The sequence below is a fragment of the Convolutriloba macropyga genome, chromosome 15 (assembly GCF_964194025.1).
Source record: "Convolutriloba macropyga chromosome 15, txConMacr16.3, whole genome shotgun sequence".
NCBI lineage: Eukaryota > Metazoa > Xenacoelomorpha > Acoela > Convolutidae > Convolutriloba > Convolutriloba macropyga.
This window is the reverse complement of record NC_134482.1, coordinates 30,420,693-30,447,794: the sequence shown is the minus strand read 5'-3', so window position 1 is coordinate 30,447,794 and position 27,102 is coordinate 30,420,693. Positions and strand designations below refer to the sequence as shown.

At 36.5% G+C, this 27,102-nt stretch overlaps 1 protein-coding gene across 1 annotated transcript in view; it reads left to right on the top strand.

The window, feature by feature from the left end:
* The first annotated feature begins 1,774 nt into the window (after positions 1-1,774).
* Positions 1,775-27,102, top strand: part of LOC142354145 (spectrin alpha chain, non-erythrocytic 1-like) — a 201,999-nt gene continuing 176,671 nt past the window's right edge. The window contains exons 1-3 of the mRNA XM_075406411.1: positions 1,775-2,561; positions 9,528-9,701; positions 11,539-11,664. Of these exons, the coding sequence (XP_075262526.1) occupies positions 2,490-2,561; positions 9,528-9,701; positions 11,539-11,664 (372 nt within the window). The 5' untranslated portion in view covers positions 1,775-2,489. The remainder of the gene's footprint in view (positions 2,562-9,527; positions 9,702-11,538; positions 11,665-27,102) is intronic.

The window sequence follows — 27,102 nt, the reverse complement described above, 5'->3', positions numbered from 1 at the left end:
ATACAAAGTTGTAGAAACCGACGGCTTATGAACAATAATTAAAAAACTCATGTGCACATTTGAAAACACCGAAATATCCAGAAGTTGACTAGCACTGACTTCAGTAATTTTAAAACGTGCGTGTTTCGTGTTTTAAGCATTGTTACGTGACTCTGCAGATGTCACTTCGAAATTCTAACTCAATATCTCGAACCGCTTCGCGGTTTTCGATAAACGCCAGAAGTATTCAGTGACTTCAAGCAGAGTCATGTAACCATTACTTAAGATTCTTTTGGTTTCCGGTCTTTGTTCATTTGCCACATGCCAATTAACTCACTTCTGGACAACATACAAGATTTAAATCAATGGAAACTTTTTTTTCAATTTTCTTTAATTTCAAAGGGCTAGTATTTTTTATTTTAAATAGTACTGTGAATAAATTTTCAATTTTACTTCTCAAAGAAAATTGAAGTTTGAATTTTTCGAATGTTTTTCCTTCCTAACATGCAATTAGGTTTATTAAGTTACTTAAAACAATTGCTATATTGCAAAAAGTTTTCAATAATGATTATCCTAAAAAATTTTAGGGACGTTTTGTCATGGTAAAGCCAATTTAGCTTTCATTCGTTTAATCATTGCAGAAAAGGAGTAAACTAACCGGTAGAATTTAAAACTATTATTTCTCTATTCCATAATGGGTATTTGTCAATTACTTTTTTTGTAAATACTTTTTGATGGAGACTTGATTTCCAATGCAGATATAATAAGGTAGGGTTCATGGAGATGTTCACCTGAAAAAAAAGTCAATTCCAGGACACTTTGAACTTTTTGCTTAAATAAAATATTCTAATTGGTATACTGTTTTAGGCTTGAGTAAAGTATTTTTTCTTAATTGTAAAAATTTTGCGTTCACAGCGCTGAACTGAATTTTCTTATTCAAGAATTCTGATTATCTGAAAACAAAATTGTAATTCATTGAAGGCCAAAACTGTAGCCCAATATTTTTCAAACAGTTTTGAAATTGATTACATCTCAGCCGTCAATTTATATCGGAGTGATAGCAAATTTTGAACTTTTTTGACAGGAGGCTCACGAATTTCATCGAAGCTGTCACATTGGATAACAATATAAGATGTCCGTGCATTTAAAGGAGCTGAAATTTAGTATTGGATTTTTCTCATAAAACGCCATCCAATTTGATTTTTTTATAGTTATGACAAAAAACTTGAGCTGTTGTTTATTTCGCCAAATTTGGATATAGTTCTTGTATAATAAGATTTGAATACATATTTTACGCATCCAGTTTAAACAAGCCCTATTGTTTGACATCTGTCGGGTTGGAAAGTTATGTGCTAACGCACGTTACCTTTCATTGTCTTAATTTACTTGGATTAAATAAAATGTGGACCAGAAACTTCAATTAGTTTTAGGCTTCTGCTGAAAATTGAGCACAATTATTATTCTAAATCCAATTTAGTTATTTAACGTAGATGTGGTTATTGATTGTATTCTTCTTTTAAATGAAGATCCTACAAAATTATGTGGCAGTTTTTGCCGTCAAAAGACCGAATAGCTGGATTTATTCCCCGAAGCATTTTTATAAACAAACAGCTATTGTCAATAAAGTAAACATATTTTTTCTGTCATGTGAGCCGATCAAACGTTTTTAGAAGCTATCGGTTGAACCAACACATACCACACTATCATCTGAAATCAGTCTCAACGTGTTTTGTTATATATTGTACATGCCATTCTCAACAATACCTGCAAAATACATATATGAATACTTTTCATGTTTGTATTAAAATTAATGAGTAAACTAGACTACACAAAAAGTAATTGGAAATATAAATTAGAGTTATACCATTACTAAATTAGTTTACTTGTTATCGTATCTGCTGCTTCAATCGAAAATTTTCTGCTGTTCAAGGAAAACAATAATTTATTTTTATTTGCAGAACTTGGAGGAATCGGGTATTTCTGTATTTTTTTTTTACTAAAATCAACATCAATTAATTCATTTAGTTGACATCGCGCGTGTAAGTTTTTACAATTATTTTTGCGGGAGAATAATTGAAAGTTTTTGAATAATTTAGACTTGCAACTTTACGTAAATTTTAGAAGCAATATTTGTTTAAAAACGTTGCAGCCGAAATCAACTTGTGTTATTTGAAAGTCTCGAAAATCTTTTCCCGTTTTTTAAAATCTCTTTTTTAAAATCTTTTCCAATATAAAATTATTATTTAGAAATCGTCGCCCGTTTCATTTTTAACCATTTTTGCACTTCATTTTATCCCTAAGAACCCTTCCGTTCAAAAAAAACATTGATTATCATTGATTTCTCAACAAAACTGAGTTTTCCTGAGCTTTCTCAAATCTGGTTATTCCTAAATCAGATTTTGTTATAAATTGAAATTTCACGCGTGCGTTTTTTCAGCTTCTGTGACAGATCTCAACAGTTTTACTTGATTGGGACAACTTAGCTAGTGGGCTTGGGTGCTGTCAAGAAAATGGGATCTCTTCAGTTAATTGACGACGATGTCCGGAAGATCTTGAGGAGTCTAGGAGATCGTAGGGAGAATGTAAGTACATGCATTATGGTTGTGGGTGAAGCTCTTACGCTGCACAGTCTAATCAGTAAGTTGTGATCATAGAGCAGAGTTCTGAAGTCACTCTATGCTTAAAATGGTTATTCGTATGATCCTATCAATGAACAGTCAAGTAGGTTTCCGGACTTGGGCCACATCCCGGGTTGCTACTTCTTAGTAGTCATACAAGGATCATATATGATGTCATACAAATCATACGCTATTTCTAAGTACGATCCTTGTATGATTGCTAGGAAATCATCAATGATTTTGTATGATTACCGGGACCTATATAGCAGTTCAGTGCTGAGGCATTATATTTCGAGTGTCACCAGTACTGAAACAGCGGTTTTCAATTTTAAAAATGTTTGTTTCATTCTTCGCAGTCTAGTTCAAGCCAATTCACAGTATTTTTTTCTGGACTTTTGCTGATCATGGATGGAGGCGTCCTGTCATCCAAAATAGCAGACGAAATTACAGAGCAACGAGGTGCGAAGTTCAAAAATCCGTTTCCCTCTTTGAAAACAATTATTTTACCGTTATTAAGGTCAATAGATATCAACTGCAGTTACTAAAATGTTCATTTATATCTCCATAGGAAGCAATTAAGACGTGCCATTATCCAATGTCTTATTGCAAGAAATTACAAAGCCAATGGAACCTACGATTAAGGTTATAAATTAAAAAGAAAACAAAAATCCTTTAAAAAATACAAATATAAAAATTTCCCAAATATTTTTCTGAAATGTCGTAGTAACAGTAGTAACAAAGACAAGAAACAAGCGTTTGAAGCCAAAATCCTCATATATATTAAAACACTGTTCACTGGAAACGTGTTGTGACCTGTGTTTACAGAGACTGAACTACAAGTCAACCGAAAAACGATTTAAAAAAATGACGAAGCTCAAAAACCCAAATTTATTTTTGAAAACAAATATTTTCAAAAGTTATAACTGACTTAAAATTTTAATAGGCAGCGTTGAATTAGATTGTGATACGCCGGATGCCAAATCAGCCTGTAAATAATGAGACTAAGTCACGACCCTACAAAATAACAAATATATAAAGAAGCCAAAATTTTATTAAACAATTTTATGAGATCACACTATTTAAGGCACTATAATTATAAGATCATACCTACAAGAACCGTAGTTTGTCACTTTTGTTTCATTTTAGCATCAATGATCTTTCCTTAGAAAAGGACTACGAGAAGATGAGAACAAAAGGAAACCCAAAAATTTAACAGTTTAGAAATCTCGAAAAATTTTGTGAAATCAATAGCCGAAGCCATATTTCACAACGTATAACCCAGCGCAAAAATATATGAATGAACAAAAGAAATTCAGGTTTTTAATTATTGAGATCGAGTTACATGGTTACGTAAATGAAAACAAAGGGATATATTTAAAAAGAATTTCTTATTTCAATTTTAAAGTCATTAAAACAAACAGCTATAAACTGAAATCTTTAACTAGGTTGAATTATACATCCTGGGGAAGCAATTGAGACCTATCGTAATCATGTATATGGCGTACAACAACAAAATAAACAAACATAAGCAAAAACAAAAGAAGTCCATTTAAATTTTGCGAGATAACTGTGTCTCAGTCCAAAAAGCGTAAACTATATAACTAAAACATTTACCATATCCATTTACGCTTTTTTCCCAACAATGTGCGTTTTCTATAAATTTCCTTCTTTGGATTTGCCACTATTATGATACTTTGACAAGGCAACAAAATGAACTCAAAAAATGTGCCTTTACGCTCAAAAATGAAAAACTTGAAAGCGCGTTGTATAAAAAGAAAGAGAACATTAATTGATTATAAAACCATTACGAACATCAATTTATGACCAACAAGAAATCGATTTTTATTTGTTTTTACGGAGTCTGCAACCCAAGATGGGAGAAATAAGATAAAAAATAGTGGCAAAGTTCAAAAATTAACCAATATTTTCTTAAAACAATTATATTCAAGTTAAAACAGACATTAGATAATAACTGAATGATTTGTCTAGATTCATTCATAACTCCTAAAAATAAGTGGATCTTTGAATGAGGACAAAAAGCTATTGGACCACAAAAATATAACAAATGAAAGCAAAATTCAAGAAAAAAAATGAAAATTTTCATCGAAAATAATTGGTCAGAACCACAAAAACCATGAGCTTATTCTGAAACCGTAATATAATCCCGTTGCTCCTTGCTTATTTAAAATAGTATCTGTCATTCATTAAGCTTTGATCTGAATTTCTTCAGTGAAAAAAAGTTTACATAAAAACCTTCTCATAGCGGAAATATTTTGAACAAAAGTCGCGCCCCATTAAAATCTAGAAAAACTTTTTTTGTTAGGATCCATGACGCGATAAAGATCACCCCAAATTTTATTGCGCAATGGAACAAAATACTCATTTTTTCAAAGGGTTGCGAAAGAGATCATTTTTTCAACAAAATTTTACAGGTTGTCAAAAAAAAATGCATTTTGTGTAATTATCGAGTTTTAATTTGCAAAAAACTGGCGAACTAATAATTCCAGAAGACTCTGAAAGCCAGCGAGTATAGAACTAGCTTGTTTGTCAGTTGAAAAAGAATACCACAGCAGTTTTAAGGTATCTATTTATAGAAAATTTAAAATGATTGGGCTAAAAAAGCAAATTTGTTCACGAAAAAAGTAGAAATTTGAAAAATTTAGCAAAAATTCTAGCCAAAAAACTCGGAACGAAGAATTCAGCAACCCCTTCTCCATCTTTAGAGATAAAATAAATAACACTGCAGAAAAAAAAATTAGAATAAAAATTAGAAAAATTGACGAAATTTAGGTCAAAATTACCGAAAATGTGAATAAATACAGCTGAATTATGTCACATATTCACAAAACTTTAAACCTCGATAACTTCCTATGAAATGCAAAAAATGAAAAAATCTTTTTAATTCCATATTCTACGCTGGCCGAGCTTCTTAATGATACTATTCACAACTCTCTACGATGATTATATCGATCGGCCAAATTTGACTGAACAAAAAAAAACCATTTGAGTATATAGTTCCTCCCCCACTAAAGTGGGTCGGAACAATAAATGTGACAGTCTGATATTTTTTTAATTGAAGTCATTGCTGTCCAATTTTTACAAATTCGGTCACAGCCAGAAGGGTTACACTTAAATGTGTCCACGGCATCTGTTTACTGTTTATGGTTTTTTAAGTCTCCCGTAGGTTTATTTTAGTTCTGTTTTTATCTCATGTGTAGTATGATACTGCCTTGAATTTTGCGTTTCAGATATATAGTTTATGTAACCATAGACAATTGCGATATTTCCTTCGATTAGCATTGTTTCCAGGCAAATTGAACACATAAGGGGCCTGTTCATGAAAGTTTGTGTTCAATTCCTCAATATGACATTTACTTGGAAAAAAATAAAGTTTCTCAAAGATGGCAAACACGATTGTCACAGTGTTGACGAGTACTTCTTCCGCCTCGATTGTTCGCACAAAATTTCTATCAACTTACATGTGCACCTTGGCTGTCCGCACGGAATTGCTACTGGTTTATTGTTACCAGAATTGCTTCCACAAAGGAACTGAGGAGCTGAGCAGCCATAGGAGAAAATAAGCAGTCATATGAGGAATTGATTAATTTAAAACTACTTCTATTTCTTGATCGCGTTTTTTGCGTTTTTGTACATTTTTTTAGTATGTATTTTGTAATGATTTTCAACCTAATTGTTAGGACAATGGACAGCGTTTTTGAAAAACTTGATTTTGATTTGGTATTGCTTTTACTATCAAGCGTTATGATACGCATCGATAAGCTAATACCCTCTTAAACAAAAAAATTGCGGGTAATTGTACCCAGCGAGAAATAACGCGGAAAATTTCTCTGCCAAGATAAAAGACAGGCGGTAACTATCGCGGCCAAGAAAAATTAGAGGCGTCAATTGGCTTTGCTCAGCTTAAAGCCAGATGAATAAATTTATTGCGTTGAACAGAAACAGATCTATGACTCACAGGACACAAAATTTACATACTATAAATTGTAAAAAATGTCATGATCAGAGTAAAGCTCCAAAAAAACATGCCGTTTTTTCTATTATTCAGCGCTGTTTTTCTATGGCTGCTAGGTCCGGGTTGCTCTTCCGTGCATAGTATATCCAGATTATTGCCAATCTGCTTGAAAAATTTACCATTTTATTAAAAAAGTTACTTCGAAGGGAAACTTATGTAATATTAGGGTGCATTGAACAGCGCAGAGAAAGCTAAAAGAGACAGTAATTACAAGAAGAATTTGACAAAGTTTCTGATGGGTAATCAGAATGGTAACAAAAGACTATGAAACATCAAATGATAATTGGATCAATAAAGCCATTAGGAATTTATTGTTCCAAATCAGTTTATTGGTTTTTTTGAAACATTTCTGACTGATCGATGTTTTCATTTTAAAGGGTTGTGAGTGGCATCACTAGAAAACCCGCCCAGCCTAGATATTACAAAAAAACTGCATTTCATTTTTTCTCTTGGAGTTATCGAGGTTTAACGTTTTGTAAACATTTGACTTATTTTCGTTGTCTTTGTTTACAACTGCTGGCACAATTTTTGATAACTCCAGAAAAACCTAGTTTTACTTGCGGTTCATTTGAGAATTTTCCTAAATTAAAATGCGGGCGTTTTTTGTTAATTTAACTTGATAATTATACAAAATGAATCCTTTCATTTTGATATACTGATTTTTTGTCAAATCATCCCTATTCACAAAATTTGGAACAATTGCGTTATCATAATCGACGACGATCAATAGCCGGTTTAGTTTTGATCTAATAGTTAGTCCAAAAATAATTCAGATAGAAATTTGTCGCTGTCTTTTTAAGTTTTCTTTTCAATTATTTGCTTTTTCCAACTAACAATCTTGGAAAACTATTTTGTTTTTTAGTCAGAAGTCTATGGCCGTTTTGAATTGGTTGTTCAAATTGCAGCCTAAACCAGCAAAAAAGGTCGTATCGTCTTTATATTCTACAAGTTTTCACATAAAATTTTAATTTATGGTCATTTTCTTAACTTTAAGGTTGCTTTTGTTGTCTTGCCATCTTATTGACGGAACAGATTTAATATTTTTGGGTTGTAAAAGAAGGCACAATGGGGTACATTTTTCTCTTCAGTTAGTATTTCATAGCTTTTACTGCTTCGACTCCGTCTTCCAGAAAAAATTAACTGATTTTATTGTCTTTGTTTGTCCTTCTTCTTGAAGTCGTATAAAAATTGAAGATAATTAAGAGATGTAGCGGCTTCCCGTGGATGAAAAAAGGAACCTATTTAATTAATTGAGTTAGAGTTAAAGTTCTCCGTGACTTTGAAATCAACTGTTTTTTTATCAAAAATATCGACGTGAATTTTAAATTTACCGTTTGCTGTTTCTTTGTTTACTTGTTAACTAGTCTTCCTAATTTAAGGTCGCGTTGCTTAGTGTTTTAAGGGCGACACCGGCGCTTTAAGTGCGACGCCGGCGTTTCGCAAAAGTATTATTTGATTTCCAATTTTTGCCTCGTTTTCGTCGTTCTTTTTGTAGACGTATGTCAAACTCTGTATTTTGACTGATTTCATCATTTTTTTTGGAAAGATAGAGGAAATTGTTAAATGGTTTTATTTGATAGCTAGTTTTTCTTGTCTTTGAAATAATTTGTTTTCAAAAATTCTTTGAAATAATTTGTTTTCAAATTTGTCACATATCACATTATTGGTGTTCAGAAAGGCACAAATGAATATAGTGTTTTGCGGTTTAGAGTATGGTTTTATCGGTTTAGAGACCCTCTTCTCGTAAATTTAAATCAAGTTTTGTTTTTTGTACGTGTTTGTACTTTCTTTATGTAGACCTAAGACATATTCTGGATAATGACAGGTCTCGTTGTTTTCAATAGCAGGTGTGAGTGAATATAAACTTATTTCATGTTTTCATTTGTGTTTAAAGGTTTTCATTATTCGAAATTATTTATTTTCAAAAGTATAAACACAATGTTTTGATCTAGATCTTCTACGATGCTCAGGAAACGCAGATTGTCAGCTGTTCCACATTGAGTTTATGTTAACGTAATATGAGTAACTCAAGCTAAATCAGCAAGTGCGTGTTTATTGTTGTTTTTAATTAAAATTTGAATGTATTGGTTCAAAAAACGTAAATTGTCGCGCAATTTGTTTTTTGAGCTTGCGTAAAATTAAGTCGCAAAATCGCAAGAACTTATTTTACCAAAACTGCCAATTGTTGTACAACCATAATCAAAGCATTGCACAGTAGAATGAGGAAATGACACGTTAGCATCATAAAAAATTAATTAAATATACATCAATTAGACAAGGTTAAGTAAATAAAAAACTTTTTGTGTATCATTTTGTTTCGAATCAACGTTTCATATCGCAATTTTTTTTTAAAAAATTGCAAATTGGTCATTATTCAGTAAACGTCAAGTCACTGAAATTAAAATTGCACTCTTTAACTAATTTTTGGATTATAATTTTTGCCAATTTTTGGAGAGTGCTTACTTCAAATTTATCTCTTATAAACTATCTTCGAAGACTAGACTTCTAATCCTTTTGAAAATTTTATTGGAACATTTTGTGCGACGCACATTCTCAAGCCAACTTTCTTTTTTTTCGTTTCTAATCGATGCTGCTAGTTTTTAATGCAGTCAGTTCAGTTGTCCTTTACGAATCTCACAGACACACGCTTTTACAAGGAGAGGAAAACGAGAAAGATAACATCAGCGTGCTATAAAATTTTGGTATATATCTTAGTTGGACAATTGAATCTTGGGTAATGAAGTAAATAATCAGTCAAAGTCATTGGGCAGCATATCACTCCTTTGGACATTTCCTGTTGTTCATCAATTGGTATCTATCGTATTTTGCAGAGTTTTTGAAACATAAATCTAATTACATTAGATCTGCATAAATCTATAAAATAATTCCCTATTTAGTTCCTCGGACAATACGCGATCTACAAGGACTCGGCCGAGAGACGCAGTGCCCTCCTGGCTGACTCACTCCACTTCCAGCAATTCAGGAGAGATGCAGGGGAGTTGAGGGCGTGGATGCAGGAGAAACTGGACGTGTTGAACGACACTTCTAATATTGAACCGGCTAATGTGGAGGTTGGTAGTAACTTTTCTCTCAAAAGAATTCGTTGCAGTCCATTTTTATGTAAAAACTGGCACAAATGAGAGGCGAATAGGTTTAATAGTGTCAGTAAGCGATAAATTTGCTTCATAATATCAATAATGGGAGAGAGTTCTTCGAATCAGGTTTGCTTACGCTTTTATCTTTGCCTCGGTCAAGAACTTATTACCATATAAGGTAAATGACAAGTTGTTGTTATTAGGTTTAGGAAAAGTTTGAGCGATATAGAGATAATTCCAATTAAGAGGTAATTAAGAGGCCATTTTGGTAAAATCCAATATCCTTAATGAGTCGATTCGAACATAGAAGCGGTTATTAGTATTGTTGTCGGAAAATCAATTTTCTACGTCGCCGGCTGTTTTTGAGACTTGTTTAATCTTTTTTATCTGCTGTGATAAGATGGCTGACATAAAGAAGTGAATGTGGCAGTGAAGACGGTGCCTGTTCTCTGCAGATTTTTGGTGGGGAGAACGCTGAAATCCTCTGAATAGTGTCAAACAAAAAAGGCAAAGTTATTAGAAAACAGAGATATCTCACGATTTCCTATAACTTCATAACTTCTTCATCTCCTCTTCATTGCTAATTTTGTAGCGCTTTCAGGCTTTCTCAGATTTTGCTTAGGTCTGAATCATATGCTTAGGTCTTCTTTTCCCTCAACTTTGGGCGCTAATTCAACCCTGTTCCATTGTTTTCTTATATATTTCATTGTTTTTTTTTCAGACAGTTCGAACTTTTAAACTGTGATTTAAACGATTTTTTATGCAGCAAATTTCTTGAAGTGTTAACGGGTCTTCAAAAAGATTTCAAAAGTAAAAAGGCTCGTTGTTATAGAGAAAATTGTTTTTAAATGTTACCTTTTGAAATGTGTTCTGCTGTTAAAATTTCACAATGTCAAATTAAGTCCCCGAAAACTGTCAATAGAGCCCACTATTACTCGCTTGATTAAGTCAATTCATTCCAATCAATTATTTAAAGAAATTCAAATTTAGGGTTTCTATCTTAATATAAATCAAATAAACGAAATCCCGAACCAAAAAATTGTAGCACCTATACTGGCTATTTTTGTGCGAAGTTGAAAACTGTATCTTCAACAAGTGTAAACAGTCCTAGTCTCAGGATTTTCCAACTTGAGTTTAATTTTTCAAGTCTGGTATGACACTAATAATCAAAATACACTAAGTTTTTAGTTAAAACTTGATCTTTATTTTGTAAGTTCCTATGCTGCTTAGAAATACTGCCAATTGAGATCGCAAGGGTTAGCATAAATTAAAAAAATAAATGTTTCTAGGTTAGCAGGGCACAATATTTTACCGCTGAAGTGAGAGTGTACAAACTGAATTTTGCTCTCTAATTTATTTTTGAAAAGGAAACAACTTTAGTGTTCTGTCAGCATTGTTTTTGCTTTTGAGTAACTGAAAAACCACGAAATATATCAGAAAAAGTTCAGAATGAAAAGAAAAATATTTTTTTTTGAAATTTTGAGGTTATGTTTGGAGCTTATAATGTTTTCTCCTTTCATACGCATTTTCTGAGCAATTTTATTGTTTGAGAAGACAAAATCGCGCATCGCAAAGTTCGTCTTAACAGTTCATTTGTATCAATTGTGAGAGGTTTTTGATTTCGAAGACTTCTCTAGCTCTTGAATAGTTCGCGTGTCAGCCCAAACAAAGGGGTTGAAGATTTGCTATTCGATTAATAGTCTTTCTAGAAACGCTTTAACAAAAAGTTAAGATTGATATGAAATACCAGTCTTCACTTTCCGATATAAAATCTATGAGCAATTTCTTGCGTTTGAATTGATCTCTTTTGCAGGGTCGCTCACAGAAAGCGGAGGCATTGAAGGCAGAGTTGGAAGCCACCAAGCGGACCCTGGATGGTCTGAACGAGCAAGGCCAGAAAATGCAGGACAAGGATCACTTTGCAAGCCAGAGTGTCCAGGTCACAACCAGTCTTTCTTTAAAAATAAAACGTTCGAAGCAAAAACCGTCACAAAATTCTTTGCACCATAACCATGATATAGTTCCTGAATAGTTTTTTTCGCTGAAAAGCTTAGTTTCTAAATAATTCCTGATTTTCTGGTTAAAAAGGAACAAAAGTTCAGAACAAACATCTAGTTCATAACTATATACTATTTAGTACGATAATAATCTTATAACGTTTATTTGTAGTTCCTAATACGTGAAAGTTTCTGTAGCTGTAAATCTATTAAAACAGTCTACCGTTTTGGAATTTCAATTTCAAATATCAAGCAACATTGAGCTCATCGATGATAGCAACGTACAATCCAATAACGTATAAGCATCAGTACGATAATAGCAACAAGTGGTTTTTTAGACGGCAATTTTTGATGCTCATTTGGCCGGTATTTTGTCTAATAACGCATTATTTCAATGCCAGTCACCATTTTGTACCAATGAATTCAAAAAGCCGAAAAACATTGAGCCGAATCATGTCTTATTTGATAGGTCTTATGATTAGATTTACTTGAAATTATGTTAATTGCACTTTTTCCGAGCTTTGTACGTAAATTGGAACGTATTTTATTCAATTCGATTGCCTAATTAAATAATGGATTCTGATTGGCTAATAATCTCTCGCTTTAAATCTATTTAGTTACTAACATCCTCCGGCCCAGAAGAAGATGCTGGGAGAATGGGTACTAATTTCACAAGCGGGCGAACGAGCGATCCGGAGGACGTGCGCAATACGGCGGAGCGTGCGACGCTGTCGGAACCGTAACGAAGTTCAGTGATCCGAGCAGTGGGGTAGTAACCCCTTGGGTTGGTCTCTTCAACTACCCAAACCAAATCACCGGTCTTAAGGTTATGCTCGGCAGGCGTCTGCCACTTGGAACGTCGGTTCAGCGCCGGTACGTATTCTTTGATCCAACGAGACCAAATAGCGTTAGCGTAAGACTGCGCGCGGGCGTAACGTTTACGGTGATCAAACTCATCTGCGCCAATGATGGACGGGAGACAACGTGCTTGGTTACCGAGGAGAAAGTGGTTAGGTGTTAATGCGCCTAAGTCGGACGGGTCGGCGCTTACGGGCGTTAACGGACGTGAATTAAGTGCATGTTCGACCAGACAAAAAGTGGTACTTAAAACCTCATCTGTGAGGCGACGTGTTCCAAGGATTGTGTAAAGTACGCGCTTGAAACTACGTACTAGCCTCTCCCAGATGCCACCTTGGTGTGGCGCACTGGGCGGATTGAACCTCCACTTGATGCCTTTGTGGGCAAGTTCCACAGCGATGTTGATGGTGTTCCACTTTTCGATGTTCTCGCGTAGTTCTTTTTCCGCGCCAACAAAGTTAGTGCCATTGTCTGACCAAATAATGGCCGGTGTACCCCGACGGGAGACGAACCGCTCCACTCCCATTACACACGAACTGGCGTCCATGGACGGAACGATTTCAACATGAACGGCACGAGTAGTTAAGCATGTGAAGAGGAAACCCCACCTCTTCTCGGTAGTCCGACGTACAGTAACGTAAAATGGGCCGAAGTAGTCGACCCCGGTGTTCGTGAAGGGAGGAGACTGGTATGCAAGTCTTTCTACTGGGAGATCAGCCATGATGGGTTGAATAGTGGCAGCGCGGAACATCCTGCACGTAAGGCAGTTAGATTTAATGGAACGTAGTGAGGAACGTAATTTAAGGATAGTATAACGTTCTTGTACTTTTGCCCGCAGGTAATCAATACCTTGATGATGATGTTTGACATGCGTGTGCCTGAGGAACAACTTTACAAATGCATGGCGTGCGTCCAGAACGATAGGATGTTTTACATCAAAGTCAACTTCGACCAACCGCTTGATGCGGCCTGCCGATCGGATTAGACGGTTTGGCCCAATAAAGGGAGAAAACGGGGCAATACGGCTACTCCGTTTAACGGGTTTGTTTTCGAGAAGATCTTTTCTCTCTGCATTGAATGACTCCCCTTGCACAAGATACTGGAGATGACGCTCGGCTTCGTCAAGCTCCGTGGGCTCTATGATGCTACCATTGACGTTACGGTAACATTCGTGAGAAGGTAACAAGCGGATTGCGTATGCTGTTATCCGTAGCGACTTCTGATAAGAACTGTACTCATCGAAGGTAATTAGTTGCGGGGGCGGTTCCTTAGTTGACTTGGTTACGGATGCGGCCAATGATGTATTGGTTTCGTCAGTTTCCTTAGTTACTATACCAAGTTTGATGTTTTTAACTACTTCGATGCTTGGTTCGAACGGGAATTCCTTGGTTCTTAAGAAATCTGGACCCCTCACCCAGCTACTTGATTGCAAAACCTCAGCGGACATACCACGAGTGCCAGCATCTGCCGGATTATCGCTTGAGGCAACGTGGTTCCATTCGTCAACGCTAGTGTGTTCTAAGATTTCGCAAACACGGTTTGCAATAAATATTGGGTGCTTGGTTGCAGAGTTAAGCCATTGCAAGACAGTAGTGCTGTCGGTCCACATGAAAACCCTGTTGACGTTTACTGTGAGAGCTCGACAGATATCTTGTTTCAATCGAGCGGCCAGAAGCGCTGCCTGTAATTCCAGCTTTGGAACAGTCATGACCTTCATAGGTGCTACGCGAGCTTTACCCAGGACAAACGCAAGCTCCGTTTGGGGCCCACTCGAAGTAGTTACTTGAGCTCGGAGAAATGCAACGGCACTGAAAACTTCTTGTGAACTATCGCCAAACATGTGTAGTTCCAGGTGTTCAAAGTTTCCGGAAAAGTAGCTCCTTGGTATAGTGATTGCGGCAAGCTTGGGTAGTTCTACACTCCATTCGAGGAACCTTTCAACAGTGTCTTTTGGTAATTCTTCATCCCAATGCTGCCCGCTGACACGCCAGATGTCCTTCAGTAACAATCGGGCACCAACAGTGAATGGTGCCACTAGGCCGATGGGATCGAACACCTTAGACACTAGGCTCAATACCAAGCGTTGTGTTAAAGACTTAGTTACTGTACTGGAGGTACCCCGACTCACAACCAGAGTATCATTGTTGTGATCCCATTTCAACCCAAGCACGTGCGAAGAATCCTCCTTAGATGAGGCAATTACTTTTGGTTCGGTAGACTGAGTTGACCCATCAATTCTATCAGCCAGATTTGGTACATTGCTTACAAACTTAGTAAGCTTGAACCCACCTAGATGGAGAAGATGTACCAACTCCTTCGATCTTTTGAGAGCCCTCTCAGGTGACTCCACCGAATCCAAGTAATCGTCCATGTAGAAGTTTTCTAGGACGGCTTTGGTTGCTTCCGGATACTGATTAACATTGTCTCGGGCCGTGCGTTGCAGTGCATAGTTAGCGCATGTGGGCGAGTCTTTAGCCCCGAATATATGGCGCGTGTATTGATACACTACAACATTTGTTGTGGGGTCCTCCCGCCACAAAAAACGCAGTGATGGCTGGTCCCAATCAGGGACACCCACTTGGAGGAACATACCCTCGATATCTGCGGACACGGCAAATTGATGTTGACGGAACCTAAGTAGTACATGGATTAGGTTTTGGAGGAGGTCGGGGCCAGTGAGCAAAGATTTATTCAAAGAAGTACCGTGGAACTTTGCTGCACCATTTAATACCCTACGCACTTTTCCCGGTTTGTTCGGATTGATTACGGGATGGTGTGGTAGGTACCACTCTCTATCCGACCGCTGCTCTACCTTGTGAGCATCAGGGACTGTAATCAAGTAACCTTTTTCCAAGTCTTCACGGATGGTATTAGCATAAGTTTCTTTCAATGATGTATCTCTCGATAGCCGTTTTTCGAGAGACTTGAGCTGTACCAGTGACGAAAAGTAGTTATTCGGGAGCTGGGTGTTGTCATCAGCCCATAACATACCGACATCGTATCTTTGGCCGTTATGGAAGGTTGTTGTTTCAAGTATTTCCTGCGCGCGAGCATCCGCTGCGGATCGTGGGTCAACTTGCTTGAACGCGCCGTACGATTCCATATCATACCAAGATTTAACCTGACAAGCTAATTCACAATCCTGTTTAATATTGGCATTGAAACACACCGAGACTAAACTTGAACTTGACGGGAGTGGGCCACTTAAAACCCAACCTATGGGCAAGCGGACAGCGAACGGTGAGCACTTTTCGTCGGCTGAAAAATACTCTAACGGGCGGATGGCATGGTAGACATCCTGTCCAAGTATCATCTCAATTTCTCCATAGCTATATCTTACTGGATCCAGAACTGCCAAATGTGGGTAAATTTCTTGCATGGACTTGACGTCAATGATGTCGGAACCTACATTTAATGTTTCCCTCACGTAGGGACGCACAGTGAATGCTTCAAAGTCTTGATCTTTATGAGGCGTCACGGTCAATTGAACCACCTTTGTGTCTATGAGTTCTTCCGTGTTTATACCCTTGACGGTCAGTTTTAATGCGGTACCCTGCAAACCGAGTCTAGCTGCGAGACTATCGGACACCCAAGAGTTACTGCAAGCGGTATCGCATAAAACCAACGCCGTAGTACTAGTGCCAGAAGAATTAGTAAGTTTCAGCTCCGTGACCTGAAGGAGGCCTTTGACATCCGTCACGGAAGACAAAGTGGTTGTTTTGCTTGGTTGTTGTTGACCATTAGATGGCCTACTTGTACCTGCGTTCGACTTCGAAGTATCGATGTTGTTGTTTGTTGAGGGTTTAGCTGGAAAAACCCTTTCAGCTCCATGAAGTAAGGTGTTATGGGAGCTGTTGCAACCATCTTTCCTACACTTACGGGGACTTGGGCATTGCCTAAACATGTGTTTATCACGCAAACAAGAGAAACAGAGCTTTGCCTCAGCCACGACCTTGGCTCTCTGCGTGGGGGTCTTTTCCTTAAAGACACGGCATTCCCACAACCGGTGGCTGCCTTTGCATACAATGCAACTAGAGAATGATGTTGACGGAGATCTCTGTTGCGGCTTAAGGTTACTCTTCTGTTGCGTATTTGCAGCAAATGCCTTTGAAGCAACTTTTGATCTGGTTACTGAGTTGTTGGTATCCTCAGTCCTTGCTTTAAGTGCGGTATTCTTCATTAAATCGTGCGCTTCGGCCTTCTCTTTTAACCAATCGTTGAAATCAAGAAGAGTAGGTTTCACCCAATGCTTTTTGACCGTGAAGAGGGACCATGACTCCTTCATATTGGGTGGTAGCTTCTGTACGGCAGTGTTGAGAAGCGCAGCACTCTTTAAATCCGAATCATATGACAGTGATTTAAATACCCCGACAAGACTTGAAATGCACCCCGAGTAGTTAATGATGTTATCGCTATTGTGCATCTTCAATGGTGGAAAGCTGTTGAGTTTGTCCAAATGTGCACTTACGACCGCCTGTGGTTGGCCAAATTTACGTTCTAAGGTCCTCAGTGCGTCTTTGTACATTGCGCCGCAGTAGGCGAACTCAGCTATAGCTGTTTTAGCTTTACCTGTTACGAGGGTCTTAAGGTATGTCAGTTTTACATCATCAGTTAAGGACTGAGAGTCAATTGCGCTTTTAAATTGACCATACCATTCGTGCCACTGTAGGGGATCCCCATTGTATTGGGACAACTTCCATTCGGGTAGCGGGTCATTCCTCTTGCTAGTTAAGGCGTCAGTGAATGCCTTAATCAAGCTTGCATTTTCAGATACTGACGTTGGAGGCGTGGGATGCGGTGGGCCACCCCAGCACAATGGTATTGGAGCAGTATGCCCGTATGTTGGATGTATAATCGGCGTGACGAAAGGTGGCGCGATGTTAGTAGTTGTACTAAAGGGGTTAACAGGGATGCTACAATTAGCTGCGTGGTTGCTATTAGGATTTTGTTGTGCATTCATTTGCAAGATGGGATGGATGATGGTGGGGTCAGCTGTGGTTGGGGGTAGGTTCGGTTGAATGTTTTTGAAGACGGTTGTATTATTTGTCGCCTGATTTACGTTTGTGGGGTTATTCTGAGGAAATCTCCACAAGTTTAAATCGGGGTTACGATTAAGGGGAAGTTTGGGTGCGGTTGGGCATGGTAACAGGCGGGCTTGAGGTGAATGGACAATGTTTTGTTGTGGAATGTTGGGGACGGGTAAGTATGTTGCTGTGCTTGCTGGAGGGGGCGACGGAATCACGGGAGGCTGAGGAATAAATAATTGTTGAGGCGGGAATACGGGAGGCGGGTTCGCGAGTGGGTTTACAGGTGGAGGGACCTTATGCGGGGAATGGGCAATAGGGACTTGTGTTTGGTGTGGAATGTTACTTTGAGTTGGATTCTGTTGTTGCTGAACAACAGGCATCGACATATGTAATTGACAAGGCACACTGGAGCTTTTCGGACCCAAGAATTGATTTACCTGTGGGTTTGTTGAAAAATCAGGTACAAAGATGGAGTTCGTTGGTTCCATAACGGGTGTTGGTGGCCGGGGAGGTTGCATAGGTGGTTTGGGTGGTGGGAGTGCGACATTTTGTACGTCGACTGGTACTTGGTTCGCTTGGTTCACCTTATCACTGCTTGAGGGACTATGTGCCCTTTGATCACTGGGTGGTTGCTGCAGTTGAGCCTGGAGGTATTCCCGATACAACGCTTCTTGCTGAGCAACAGAAATTGCAACTCCTGGCCGTGTGTACTGAGAAAGCATTTCAAGGTGATTCAAGTTACCGGCAACATTATTTGTGTTTTCTGGAGGATTACTATGGGCAGTATCTTGAACAGGGGGGTCAGCGGTTGCTGAACCAGGACGAGAAAAATTTAACTCACTTGTAGCAGTCAATGAATTACCTGCTGGAACAGAATTTACCCAATCCTGAACAAGTCTCTGACTTCTATCTGATCCCCTATCTTTAAGCAAATTCAGTTCACTTGAGTGGTGACTAAACAATGATTGGTTATCCATTAATTCAGCCTCATCTAATTTAGCTGCGGCAACACGCTGGCGGTGATCTTCCTCCAATTCTTGAAGTGCCATATGCTCCATTTGTATCTCAAGCTCCTTTTTTCTCATTGCAATTTCGTGTTTTTGTTTAGCGAGGCGCATGGCAGCTTGTTCTTGTTTCTCGGCCTCTTCGCGTTTTAGTTTTGCCATTAGAAAGTCATGCTTGCGCTGGCTAGACATTGACGATGCTGTTCGACGTGAACTTCTCTTCGACTGCCCTTGAGGGTTAACGCCCTCATATACGGTGTCTCGGTGAGTAACTGAGTCAATATAGCTTCTAGCCGCAAGCAAGAAATTATCATTGTTCTTAGTTACATCATCCAACCATTGCTCAAGGACAAGGTAAATTGATTCTGGGTTCTCGGCTTTACTGGCCAAGTCAAATAGTTCTTCATTTTTCTCCACCAGTTTACTGAAGACATCCTTCAACTTAGAAACCAAGCGTTCAACTTTAACCCTACTGTCTTGACGATCTATGGCATCTGTGATGTCCTTGTGGATGTTATATAACTCAGATTCTAAATTAGATCTTGCATTAAAGAGCTTTTTCAATTTATCCTGTTGTTCGGCCATGATATTGAAATGGCTAGTTTATCAAGGTAGAGTAACCTTCAACCAACCACGTGGAATGCGGGTTATACCGAACCCAAATGACGACGATATGATAATCAAGACGTCGAAGAGCAGAAAAGAAGTTACCGAGTAATGAATTACTCGGCGAAAATGAGTAAGAAATTATAGGGTGCGTCTAACGTGCTTGAAAGCAACGTGAGACTAAACAGGAACACAGGCAACCGGGGAAAGAGGACTGGGTGGACGAAGCACGACGAAACGGGAAACGAAGCGGACGGGGCGGGAAGGACGGACGAACGGCGCGCAACGCAACAGGGAACGGAGCGGAACTGGCGAAAACGCGTGTAGTAAATGGGCGACGCGACGGACGGGACGGAACCGCTGAACGAGCGACGCACGAAGAAACGGGAAACGAGACGGACAGAACGGAGGCGTTGAGCGAGTAGCACGCAACGAAACGGAAAGGCGGGTCGGAACGGGCGGGAGACGATTACGCAGCGAGCGGGGAGGTCGGGAACCACTATGCTAGCAGACCACAGCAACAAACTCAACCAAACAAACTAGCCGTAACTCCAGAACAAACTTAAGTCACACCCTAGGGAGAAGGAGAGATGCTACTGCAAGAGACAAACTAGCACAAGTCATTATGAGGCTTAACATATGAAAATTGCACTTTTTCCGAGCTTTGTACGTAAATTGGAACGTATTTTATTCAATTCGATTGCCTAATTAAATAATGGATTCTGATTGGCTAATAATCTCTCGCTTTAAATCTATTTAGTTACTAACAACATCAAAGAGGTTGTATTATTTTAGTATCTGTTGCACAAATAAATTTAAAAAAATATACAATAACAAGCAGATAAGATAATGTGACTTTATTTACAAAAGTATAATATTTCTCCACAGCAAGTCCACATTGAAAAGAATTGATGTAACAAAACCAAACAACTTGTTGCCATTATCTCAATTGATCCAAAACGTCACATTTTACAAAATGTCGTAACTGAGAGGAGACGTGGGGGGGGGGGGGGGGGGAGGGGGGTGAATTATATCCTGTTTTCCCAACGCATAATTGCAGCAATTTTTCTTCCACTAAAGGGACATTGAATTGATTTTTTCCCTCTTATTTAGTTCCTCCTTTTTAAATTGAATCTCCAACCATCCAATAAAACTGTGTTTGAACTAAATCAGTAATTGTATTTAAACTCCACACTTGCTTTTACGATTGACAAAAACTTCAAAAAGGTTTTAATAAATGGAACCCGGCGATACAAATTGAAGTTTAATAGCGTTTTGTTATCACTATCAAAGCTCACAATATCTATATTGAAAAGAACACTATGAGCGTTTGTGTTGTTTTGTTGTTTTTCTCAATAGATTCGAGTTAATTTCCTTGATGTAAGAACAAACAACTAAACACAAAAGGTCCGCCTATTTCAACCCAGTTTTAGTTCCATTTAGGCAGACTGGTGTTCTAATTTGCTCCTCCTAATACCTGTAAGTCTGAATTAAAAAAAGCCCCACCCTATAAAGCTTTTGGTACTTATTCTGGGAGAATTTTCCGCACTCCATCTATAATGTAAAAGGCAGTCTAGTCTGTTCACGTTTGTTTTATTTCCGTTTCAAGTTTTGTCACATGTTTTGAAAACATGAGCATAAAAGGAGAAAAAAGCAACTGAAAAGTGAGTTCTTGTCCTAAAATTTTTTGAAAAAATTGAAAATGGAACCAATATGAACCCGGCCTTGGTATAAATATCTGCTTTACAGCCATTGATGAAGTTGCAAGTTTCGCGGCTGAACCAAACAATAACAGAAAAACTCTTGGCAAGAATAATTAGCGGATTGACAATGGAACGCAACCTAAAAAAAACATCATTTTAATTGTACACGAAGGAAAATTTTCATCACAACCACACTGAAACACAAAAATTTTCAAATAGTCGGCAACTTTTATCAAAGTTCGCTGGAAAAACTTTATGTTAGGGCTCCAAAAATTATATAAATATGAGCTTTAAATGATTAAAATGGTCAAACCAAACCCACTGGTTCAAAATTTCAGATCAATAATCGAAATTTTGAAATACTGTTATATGTACAGTTTGAAAAGCTGAAAAAACTACTGATCAAAAACAGCTAAAAAGGAGATCAACAAATTCTCATAAACAATGTGTCTTGCTGTTTTCAATTTTCATAAACCAATTGACTGCCATTTCATTTGAGCTGACATTTTTTGGCTAAACTTTCAAAGCTTACAATGCCAGATGAGTTTTCCAAAAAATACCAAAGTATAAATGCACAAAGATAAAAAATGTATTGTACTGACTTCCAGTCGGAACCAGCTCTGCAAAAATGTACCTAAATGTGTTATCCACAAACCTAGCTGAGTATGAGGGAGCATCAACCAATGGAAACTCATCAAACTAAGTAAAACTAATTGAAAGAAATAAATTAACAAATTAGTTGTATAATCGTTTGAAAAATAATTTCTGATGAAAATGTGTTTGGAAAATATGGGATAAAAAACTTAGCAGGATACCAAAAAAACATAACAAGAATAATACAAAATAATATTGGGTAAAAAGTGCAGATGTTGTAACTCATAACTGTATGTAATTAAATCCGTTGTTGTCAAAGATTGAAGTTTTTGTCTGTTCTTGTCGAAATTTCTTAGTACGCCGCAAAGGCCGAGATAGGACTCTAAAAATACAAAGAAACAAGAAAGGATACAAAAGCACTCAAACTACGGGGTTTATTCTGATACGCCCGTCACAGATCCTAAAAGTGCATTAACAAAACTTGACAAAATGCTTCAAAAATCAAAAACATCAAAAAACATTTCGGTTTTGCTGCTGCGAAAAAGCGAGAAAATATTATCTGGACTCACTCCGTTAGTTTTGAGTCAGTGCTTCTTGCACTGTTAACTTTTAACTCGAAGAAATTTCAGCCAAAAAATATTTTAGTGCTGCAAATACAAACTGTGAAAAGTGGCTAGGGATGATTCAAGTTCATAAACTTCTAAGAAAATTTCAAATTGATGAAAGTTGTTGCTGAGGTTTCAAGCTTTATGCTCTAAAATTCCATACCTCAATTATGGAAAATCGGCCGCCAAAATTGAAATGAAACTCTTCTGGATGTACTTTATATTCTTTTGGAAAATTCAATTCAATTAATTGGCAGCAGTTAATACAAAAGTACAAAACAATCCAGATATGAAGAAATTAGAATTTAAATATGACTAATTTGATCGGATAATTAGTTAGAAAAATTAATGGCCTTTAAAAGCGAAACGAATTTTCTGTTTGTTTTTTAATTGAAATTATACTGGCTAATTCAGCTAATTTTGAAAATTTTTCCCATCGAAAAAATTGAGGGAATAAATATCGACCAAACTAAATAAATTTGATTACATTTTTCAAACCTGGTTGAACGCTAGTTTCATGGCAAAATTACTAATTCTATACACAAACAAATATCGTCTCTTCTCTCAAAAATTTGACTATTCACGTTTCTTAAAAAAATTACAATCCAAAATTTGGAGGCAACCAAAAAGTGAGGTCTGTGTTTCAAGTAAATTATGCCTCATTAGAAATATTGACACTTGTAAAGAGTTTCTAAAAACCTTTTGATATTTTAAAAACTCATTTTTTTCTACGTTTAAACGATTCCAATGATCTAAAATATATCAACGGATGTTCACAATGTTAGTATAATTGCTTATTGGCACAAAGTTAAAACATAATCTTAAAATCAAAGAGCATTAGTGCTATCAAATTTGAATTTAAAAAATCTGACCCCCACCTCCCCACACCCCACGCCCGAACCTCAGAAAAAACTTCATAACAACTTAAATCCAAATAGTTTTTGGTCCCATTCTTATTGAGAGATGTTTAGTTACTAATTTGGCTGCGGCCGTCGGCCATTGGGTAAAGCTTGATAAGAACAGAACAAAATGTGAAGCTTGAGATTAGATTTCGCATACTAATAGGAAAACTTACTCGTTCGAGATACGACGGGATAGTTCAGAATCAGTGAATTACAATTGAAATATGAAGAATCAACAAAATTTTAGTTGTTAGGAGATGGTCTGGGCAATAGAAACCAACGGCTAGTTGGCTTTTTTTTACGAAATCGAAGTACGTGTTTTTAAAGCAATGCAGCTATGACAGGCAAAGCCATTGATATGCGTTTGCACTTGATAATTGACCTCGTCAAAAGATAAGCAATGTTAGAAAATTTTGTAAGCGATTTTTTTTGAAAAAATACACTAACCTTGATATGGAGTAACTGAACAAAACTAAGCCTCTGATTTTAAAAAAATACATGACTGATCAATATCTATGTAGAACCATATAGATTCGTGTTTACAGACATCAGAGTATTTTTTCATTGGGAAAAAGCGAAAATGGAAATAGTTCCCAATCTGGAATTCTGCCGTCAATTCCTAGCTAAAATTGTGATAATACGCTCCCAAACTGGAACAAAAAACATTTTAACTGTGAATCTGAGCAACCTCCTTTGATATTTTAGTACTTAAACCACATCTCTGTTTAATTTGTAAAATCCGAAAACTAAATCGAAAACTATGGCAAAAACATTTCCTATGCTAAATTTCATATCACAATGTTTATATAGACACCAAATGACGACCATGAATTCCAAACTGTATTTGAATTTATTTTGAGGAAATTTACTTCTAATACGAGCAAGTTTCGATAACGTGTGGGAGCAGCTCAAACATTAAAAGCATCGAAAACATAAAATTTCTAAATTTCGTGATTTAAATTTCTGAGAGTAATCAAACAGGGGACATAACTAAAATTTTAAAAAAAACAAATTTCGTCCTTATCTTATACGTTTTTCTTCAGTTTTCTTTTCCATCGATATAAGTTCCATATTTTCCATCCATATTAAGTCATTCGGAGTAATAATTCGGCAGAATTTTTTTCAAGAGCAAAAATTGGAGCGAATTAGAATTTTTCAATATAAAAATGCAAAATAATTATTTGACTTTCCGTCTTTTCCAATTTTTTTAAATTATACTTGTGCTCAATTTATTAATTAGAAGCGACCAATGTTTAAGTTTGAATTGGAATAAAAACACTTCGTTTGAAAACAATGACTTTTGCAAGAAACTTTCATTTAAAATTAGTTTGTCAGTTTTTTCACCACTTTTTCAACTAAATTCTGTTATGCATTCAACCTGCAGTCGACGACCAACTAGTTTTTCATTATTATGCAGGAAGTTGTTTTGAATTTTCATGATATCAAGTTTATTTTTTTGAACAGAAAAAAAATTCAGTATAACTATATTAAATCAACTAAAGCCGTGCAAAAATTTGTTAAAAATTTTTAAAACTTTGACCTTAAAGTTTTCTTTAAGAAATAAAAAATGAATGAATAAGTTTCCTCAACAATCGATACAAAGTTTCCAGAGCTTTTAAATGATACCAATTTTCGGTCTGTCCACAAAAAGGTATCGATCGGCCAAAATTGGCTGAATTTTTTTCTGTTCAAAAAAATAAACTTGATATCATGAAAATTCAAAACAACTTCCTTCATATTAATGAAAAACTAGTTGGTCGTCGACTGCAGGTTGAATGCATAACAGAATTTACCTGAAAAAGTGGTGAAAAAACTGACAAACTAATTTTAAATGAAAGTTTCTGGTAAAAGTCATTGTTTTCAAACAAAGTGTTTTTATTCCAATTCAAACTTAAACATTGGTCGCTCGAACAAAAAAGTCTAGCCGGTATAAACTTGCTTATCCGCAAAATCCGCAAAGTTGGGTGAATTCTAATGAAAACTTTTGTCCAGGCTGAAGTTGTGAAAAAGAAACAGGCAATTTAGAAAGCAGAGCTATGCAAAATAGCACCAAAAATAAATAAAGTTAAAGCGGCACAGGTATTAGTTGATAATCTTCAGCTTAGATCTCGGCGCCAGAACTAATACATCGGACAATAGCCAAGTTGCTAATTAATCTTATTTGTCTGATGTTAAGAGTCTTGAAACCCAAAAAGGACAAGGATAAACAGGATAAACAGATTCCACTCACCTGTGTTCACTTTAGTGTCACGTTTGAACAACCTGTAATAAAAACAGACTGTAAGTCCAACAAACAATTTACAAAAAGCCAAAAATAAACAAACACGAAAGCGACTGGAGAAAGCTGTTTCTAAATCTAAATCCGCCATTTTGCGAATCTTTCAAACAGGACTAAAAATAAATAAATAAATAAACAGTGCTAAAAATATATAAGATTCTGCTAATTATTCAAATTCTATGAAGATTTTGAACTTCAGGGACTTAATTCTCCTTTTCTGAAGCTGGAAATAATTTTGCTGAATTTTCTCTGTCTGCTTTACATTGTCACCTTATGGATAATATTAATAATTAACCTCTAAGTTATCAGAAAATGAGTTATAAAAAGCTGTGATAGAAAACCTGCGATTGAATCCGAATGTTCCTCCCAGAATTAAGGGGGGAAATAAACTAAACTTGAGTGAAACCAAAATTGACTCCACCTTTTTGATTGCATAATAAACAACGTAAACAAGTTTAAAATTGTTCATACGCAATCAAAATGACATTTCAGATTGCAGTGATAAAATACAAGAGGGAAAATAAACTTAAGTTCACTTTGATATTAATATTGAGACTACTGGACTGATTTATAACTTTATCATAACCTGCCTAGTTATAAATATTGCAAACAAAGATTGATAACCACGTTAGCTTCAGACTGTCACTTTCAATCTACAACTTTCCCCCGAAAGTATCAAGCTAAACTTTAAAAAGGGGAACGTAAAAGCAACGTCAAATCCCAAATCTCAAGTTAAATTAAGAAAGCTTCTAAAATCATGAAAAACAGAGGACAACTTTACTTAAGAAATGTCGCGCAGTGATAAACCAAACTTGAAGTTATAACTTGTAATTTCTGGCGAAGCTGAATTTGGTCGATTTTTAAACTGAATAGAAGTCCCTATTTTTGCGAAAATAGCTCTCAATTTAATTTTGGCGATCAATTAAATTTTCAATAATATCTGATACCGGACGCTAAATTAGGTAATTATGAACCAATCTTACTAAACCGGTTAAGCGCTTAATTATAATTTTTGACAAATAATCAATTTGGATTATGAAACAACAAAAGCCCCCCCCCCCCCTGGAAAAATGTCAAAAACAAGAACTGACAGGTGCGAAACTTTTTGAGAAACAGGTGAAAGCTATCATTAAAATAACGAATTGAAAGTGATGGCAATTTTGTGAAGGCATCATTGTAAGGGCAATAATTCAGATCTGATTTCAAGGGTAAAATTTAACCAAAGAAAGACAAATTCAATGTACATGTTAAAAGGAAGAGAGAAAAAACAAAAAGCAGAGATCAACAGAACACTTTACAAGAAAACTTAAAAAGTGGGATTTTAAAATGAACTCTGCGTGCAGCGCTCCTTAATTCAAAGGAAGATTGTGCTCAAACTGTATCATAGAACTGGAAAGAATTAACACTAATCGGAAAACTAGCTAAATGGTTTTTCATCAAGGTAAGTAGCTCAAAAAACACATTTCTAAAGATATGGAACAGAAGACTAAATTATTTGAGCACCAGAAAAACTAAATATTTAGAGCAACGCACTTTAAAGCCATTGTTCTTTTTAAACGAGATGTTGTCTTAGCACAAATTTTAAAGAAAATAAGGAGGTTCGATAATGTGCATTTGCGCAAAATGTTCCGACCCCGCTCATCCACTTTTTCGGCTTAGTGGTTTACCAAATGGGGAAGAGATAGAAAACTTCGAAAAATTCAAATGTTCGAAAAATAATTGATGTATGAATAAAAAATGCTTTCAACTCAAATCACTTAGCAATGTAACTTAGTAATATGGAACTTATTTGATTTTTTAAAG